The 6,872-nt window shown below is 39.4% G+C and overlaps 1 protein-coding gene across 1 annotated transcript; it reads left to right on the forward strand.

Annotated features, from left to right (window-relative positions):
* Nucleotides 4,544–5,810, forward strand: LOC109225380. Its single transcript, XM_019390019.1, has 2 exons — nucleotides 4,544–5,501; nucleotides 5,578–5,810. Exons 1-2 carry the CDS (start codon nucleotides 4,655–4,657, stop codon nucleotides 5,640–5,642), a joined length of 912 nt encoding a protein of 303 aa, XP_019245564.1. The 5' UTR covers nucleotides 4,544–4,654; the 3' UTR covers nucleotides 5,643–5,810.

The following is a 6,872-nucleotide window of genomic DNA, read 5'->3' on the forward strand; positions in this document are numbered from 1 at the left end:
CTATAAGACTAAAAGGAAAGGGGGAGCTGGTGCTTATAATGCTATGGTAGAATCAAGTTATGGTGTGACCTTGCACAACAATCATCCTTCTTAAGACAGGGCAATGAAGCATATGCCCATGTATCAAGGCAATCAGTTTGTGAATCAGGCTTTTGAGAGTTTACAGGGTCAAGGAATCTCAAGCACTCAAAAGCACGAAAGTTCTTCCTCCTCACAATCTCAGGCATCAACAAACTCTGCTTCACAAGGTGGTGGTTTTCCATTTACAAAGGAACAATATGATCAGATAATGCAGATTCTGAACACTAGCCCTTCACCTCCTACTCAAGCAAATGCTGCAGGTACTGATACTGCTCTCTTAGCATCCTCTAATTCACAAGAACAAGAGTGGATTATTGACACAGGTGCAACAAATCATATGGTGTCAAATGTAGATTTATTAACCAAATCCTCCCTAACTACACCCTCTAAGCCTAGAAGAGTTCTGCTTCCTAATGGAGATGTTACTCAAGTTACTCAGATTGGAGATAGTCACATTTCAAATAAAAGCACCATTAAGGATGTGCTTTATGTCCCTCAATTCAAATTCAACTTATTATCAGTCTCCAAGGTGACAAGAGAACTAAGATGTTTTGCTTCCTTTTATCCTGATTTCTGTGTATTTCAGGATCTCTTCAGTGGCAAGGTGAGGGAGATTGGTAGGGAAAGAGAAGGCTTATACTTTCTACAGAGGCATGGGGCCAAGAAACTTACTGCTGTTGCTCTAGTTGCAGCTGGAATAAAGTCAAGAACTACAGATATCACCTTATGGCAATAAAGGCTAGGTCATATATCTAGTGTTGTTCTCAGAAGATTATTTCCTACTAAACTAGCTAGTATTGCTGATACCATCAATAAGTGCACTTTCTGTCCTTGTGCTAAATAAACTAGGCTGCCATTTCCTACTAGTTATACTAAGAGCACTGGTGCATTTGATCTAATCCATGTAGATGTTTGGGGCCCCTACAAGTATGCAACTTTTGATGGAAATAAATACTTCTTGACTGTTATTGATGATTTTAGCAGAAAGACTTGGTTGTTTCTTCTGAAGTTAAAATCTGATGTGTGTGTTGTTCTCACTCAATTTATTGTGTTTGTTCAAACTCAGTTTAACAAAACCTTGAAGGTTATCAGATCAGACAATGGGTCTGAATTTGTTAACTCTGTATGCACCACCTTATTCCAGAAGTATGGTATTGTTCATCAGAAGACATGTGTTTACACCCCTCAGCAGAATAGAGTTGCTGAGAGGAAACACAGACATATTTTGGAAGTGACTAGAGCCTTAAGGTTTCAGGCAAATATTCCCATCAAGTACTGGGGTCATTGTGTTCTTGCAGCAGCCTATCTTATTAACAGGATGCCTTCTTCTGTACTTAATGGATTGTCCCTATTTGAACTATTATATGGCAGGGCACCTAACTTAGATCATTTGAGAATACTTGGCTGCTTGTGCTATGCCAAACAGGTGCAAGAGACAGATAAACTCCTTCCTAGAGCTAGGCCTACTGTCCTTATGGGGTTCTCTGATTCTCAAAAAGGGTACATCCTGTTAGACTTGGAGAGTCATTGCTTTCTCAACAACAGAGATGTGTCTTTCAGGGAAGACATCTTTCCTTTCAAGGATTATCCTGCAACTATGCCACCTGTATTCTTGCCTCCTGAATCTCCTCCTACTAATGCTGAGCTCAGAAGTAATACCTCACCCTGTTCTCCTCCTTCCTCTATTGATTCTGATCCTGCTACTAATGATTCCGAACAAAATTTCTCTACTCAGCATCAATCACCAGCAGGTATGACTCCACCTGACTTGCCTTCTCAGGAACCTAGCTGCCCTGGCCTAAGGAGGTCCATTAGGCCTAGACAGGCTCCTCTTTGGATAAAGGACTTTGTATCTATGCCTGGTCATAAGGCTGTGCCTTACTCTATCTCCAATTATGTGTCATACAATGGTCTTTCTCCTACTATCAGGCCTACTTAGCTGCATTTTCCACCATAGTGGAACCCTCCTCCTTTGAAGAAGCTGCTAAAGACCAGAGGTGGGTAGATGCCATGTAGGCAGAGATTGCTGCTTTGGAAGCTAACCACACTTGGGATGTGGTTCCCTTGCCTGCTGGTAAAACCCCCATTGGGTGCAAATGGATTTACAAAGTCAAGTACAAGGCCTCATGTGAGGTTGAGAGGTTCAAGGCCAGGCTTGTTGCCAAGGGCTACAGCCAGCAAGAGGGTATTGACTATCAGGAAACCTTCAGTCCAGTTGTCAAGATGGTTACTGTCAGATCTGTTCTTGCAGCAGCTGCTTCTGAGCATTGGCACATCCACCAGATGGATGTGTACAATGCCTTCTTACAGGGTGATTTGCATGATGAAATTTATATGACTTTGCCTCAAGGATTTCAGAGTCAGGGGGAGAGTAGACCATCCTGTAGACTCTTGAAATCCTTATATGGCCTCAAACAGGCACCAAGACAATGGAATGCCAAGTTGTCTGAAGCACTTGTGCATTTGGGCTTTATGCAGAGCCAACATGATCACTCACTATTTGTAAAAGGAACAGGGAATCACACTGTTATCATCCTTGTTTATGTGGATGATATGCTTCTAACTGGACCTGATCTATCTCTTATCAATGCAGTTAAAGCTCAGCTACAACAGACTTTCAAAATGAAGGACCTTGGGGAGTTAAAATATTTCCTAGGCATTGAATTTGCCAGGTCTCAGCAAGGCATTCTGATGCATCAAAGGAAATATACACTTGAGCTCATTTCTGAGCTAGGACTAGGGGCTGCAAAGCCTGCAGCAACACCTATTGAAACTAATGTCAAGCTCACTACTAAGGAGTATGATGAACATATTGGTGTACTTGAAGGCACAACAGATGATCTCCTAACAGATCCTAGTCAGTACCAGAGATTACTAGGGAAACTACTCTACTTAACAGTCACACGACCTGATATAGCATATAGTGTTCAGACACTGAGTCAGTTTATGCAGAAGCCAAAGAAATCACATATGGAAGCTGCACAAAGAGTGGTCAAGTGTGTAAAAGGACAGCCTGGACAAGGCATACTAATGTCCAGCAGGAAGATGAACACTATTACAGCATATTGTGATGCTGACTGGGCTGCCTGTCCCCTCACAAGGAAGTCAGTAACTGGTTTCTTTGTCAAATATGGTGAGTCATTAGTGTCTTGGAAGTCAAAGAAGCAAAGCACAATCTCTAGAAGCTCAGCAGAATCAGAGTATAGAAGCATTGCAGCAACAGTAGCTGAGATAGTTTGGATACTTGGACTATTCAAGGATATTGGAATAAGGATTGAACTGCTTGTGAACATACTCACAGACAGTAAAGCAGCAATCCAAATAGCTGCTAATCCAGTATTCCATGAACGCACGAAGCACATTGAAATCGACTGTCACTTTATACGAGAGAAAATACAGAATGGGCAAGTGAAGACAGAGTATGTGGCAACTAAGGAACAACTAGCAGATATACTAACCAAGGGCTTACCCAGAGTTCAACATGAATATTTGTTGTCCAAGCTAGGGGTACTTGATATCTTTATACCACCTAGCTTGAGGGGGAGTGTTGAGAAGAAAGGGGTCACTTAAATGTAAGTAGTGGTTAGCTTATTTAAGTGTGATTAGTCAGTTAGAGAATTAGATATAGTTAGTGCTTGATATACACAATTAGTTACACGTGTGTATATATATATGTGTGTACAAATGTAATAGAAGGTAGAAGAAAATAGGAGTTGCATTTTCACTGTTACATTCATCTTCTTCTCTCAGACCTCTCTTCTCTTCTTGTTCTTCTTCTTTCTCTTCTCTTCCTCGTTGATCTAGGGTTCTGCAGGAGATCAATCTCCATAATTCAACAGTATCCAGGCCAACTTGAGCACATCTCTAACTATTCTACCTTTCACCAGCACCGCACCGGTAACTTTTCACCAACATGTAGATGGAGAAATCACCTAGCATTTTTGTCTTTGCTGAAAAAATCACCTCATAGTTCTCACTTCATTGACGGTTAGGACGTAATCTTGGGTGCTATTACTAGCCAATATTTCTGATTGAAAAGCTAACTTCAGTATTTACTTCTGAATTCTTACTTGCAAGTAACATCTGTTGGTGTGCGAATAAAGTTCCACATGGAAAATAGAAAAGAAAAATAAGCTAATTATAAGGAGTTGAATAATCTTAATGGTGTGAGGCCTTTTGGGAAAAATCGTGTGGGCTTGGTCCAAAGCGGACAATATCACACCATGTTAAGAGTATCTTTGTGCCATTTTAGCCCAACAACACCATCAGTGGAAGTCATCTAAATATTCTGCTTGGTAAGCTATATGTAATGCACTTTGACCTTTCATTTGAGATTTAAGCATCAAATTCTCTTGGAACAGAGATCATAGAATCCAAAAAATAGAAGGAAGAATCTAACTAATCCGCATAAAGCAAGAGTACATCTCATCTGGGCACTACCAAAAGGCAACCTCTTTACCATAAAGTTATCCATTCTTCAATCCTCACTAATATAAAATGTCACCACCATTTACATCATTTCTCTTCCTCTCCCTTATTCCCTTTACCATCGGTGTTTAATCACCAACCAATCATGAATTTCAAGAATTCTTCCACTTTAATCTCCTGCATATTACTCCTTATTTTTCCTTCATTAATCTCATCACAAGCATGCCAAAGATTTTGTGGCAACATACCGATGAAATACCCCTTTGGCACTGGACCTGGCTGTGGCGATCCGCGTTTCCAGCCGTTCATTACCTGCAACAATCAGCAGCTCACATTCAAAACTCACACTGGATGCTACCCTGTCACATCCATAGATTACAACAGCCAAGTTTTATACATCAGTGATCCTTCTATGTCAACTTGTGCTTGTACACAGCCAAGCAAAGGTTTCAGTTTAGACTGGAAAGCACCATTCAACTTTCATGATGAAACAGTTTTTGCTTTGCTCGATTGCTCAACCGATTCTTCGCCAATTTACCAGTCCAACGGAGGGATGAATTCGACGTTCCCTCTATGTGATTCTTCTCAGGGGGATCCTGTTTGTAGTCTTCTCTATTCTTGTCAAGCAATGAGCAGGCTTAATCTCCCAACTTCCACTTGTTGTGTTTACACTCCAGTTGATCTTGGGCCGTCGTTCGAGATGGATTTGGAGAAACTGCATTGCACATCTTACTCAGCTCTCTATGGTTTCAATGGTCAAGATACCAATCCACAGGCCTGGAAATATGGAGTGGCATTGAAATACAAGTTCAATTTCAACAATGATTACCCTGAAATGTGTGCTAGTTGTGAAAAGACTAATGGAGTTTGTGGATATTGTGGTCCTTATAATTCTTTTATTTGCAACTGTCCAAGTGGAGTTAACACAACAACAGATTGTTTTCTTGGAGTACCCTGGAGTAACAGTTTTAGAACTGTCCCTTGGCAAACTGGTAAAAGAAATTTTGAGATTTTCTAATGCATTCTGTTGCTTCTGAAGTCTTACAATTACTGTGTTGTTTTTTGCAGGGCTGTTATTGATCAATGCTTTGGTATGGTTTATTATTGTGTCCCTGATGTATGATCAAGCATAAATGGAACTCAAGGAAGGAATTTGACTTGAAGTCTTTTTGCTTAACATTAATTGGTTTATGGAGAATCCACAATCTCCTTTGCTTAATGTAATTTGTTGAGTGTGAAACAGAACTGTTGAAAAGAAACAAAGAGTAATGCAAAGGCTGGATTTTCTAGTTGATCCTCAAGTCAATGTTCCATAAAATTGTGCAACAATGATTTTGGATTTTTTTTTTTTTTTATTACTGTTCTCTCTGTTTTCTCCAATTAGATCTTTGTGAACTGCCAGATAACTCAAGAAAGACAACTGATTAGGCCTGTCCTCATTGACATAACCATAAAATGTCCTCAAAATCTCATTTAGAATTAAATACATTTATAGACTTCACAACTATTTCCAAGCAAGGCCTGCATGTCATTTTAGAAATGTTCTTAAAAGGTTAATAAACATATAACAGAGGGTTACTGTTGTTAACAAGCACAATTGCCAAAGCTCTTCTTAACAAAATCAAGACATAAACCTCGAGCATATTCTGACACTAACATAAAACTAAACACAACCGCAAAAGGAAATTAATTACTACATTCAATATATAAAGACCACGAAATTTTGGGACAACATGAAACATATTGTGGGACATTATATTGGCCTAGAGATGAATTAATAAAAACAACATACACACCACAAATGTTATATAGAAAAAGTTCCGTATTCTTTTGAGCATCTCCACCAAGAAGGAATCACTTTGATCCCCAATGTTCTTTCTTTATCACAGTGGTAGGCAAAGTTTTCCACCCATTTAGTTCTAAAAATGATTCTTATTCCACCTTATCCTTTGCCTTTATGAGTAGAGGTTACTAGTAAAATTTCAAATGAGGAAATGAAGGTTCTCTAATTCTTTAACATATATAAATACATCTTGAATTGTTTTCCCCACCCTTAATAAGAGGTTTTCGGTTCGAGCTTTGAAAATACAGAAATCCCGGGTAGGGAGCGCTTCTTCCCTAATAAACTCTACGCAACACGAATCTGAATTAATTGGGCTAGTGAATTTCAGATACCAAATGATTAAACACTTAAACCAAAAAATAAATAAGAAGTTTAAGAATCCAAGAATAAGATGACGATTTCCTCAACTCCATCGACTATGCTTCCGTTGGTGCTAGCCGATGTTCGAGTTATATCAAATCACACTACATGATTAGGCTAAGGAAAGAGGGAAAGGAAGAAAAAATGACGCAAGACTAGA

This window comes from Nicotiana attenuata, chromosome 1 (assembly GCF_001879085.1).
Source record: "Nicotiana attenuata strain UT chromosome 1, NIATTr2, whole genome shotgun sequence".
NCBI classification, from domain to species: Eukaryota; Viridiplantae; Streptophyta; class Magnoliopsida; order Solanales; family Solanaceae; genus Nicotiana; species Nicotiana attenuata.

Excerpts from the sequence above, each read along its gene's own strand:
- LOC109225380 (XM_019390019.1), top strand. The coding sequence starts at position 4,655 with ATGAATTTCAAGAATTCTTCCACTTTAATCTCCTGCATATTACTCCTT. Across the intron at positions 5,502-5,577 it reads AACTGTCCCTTGGCAAACTG|GGCTGTTATTGATCAATGCT; the intron begins GTAAAAGAAATT and ends TGTTTTTTGCAG.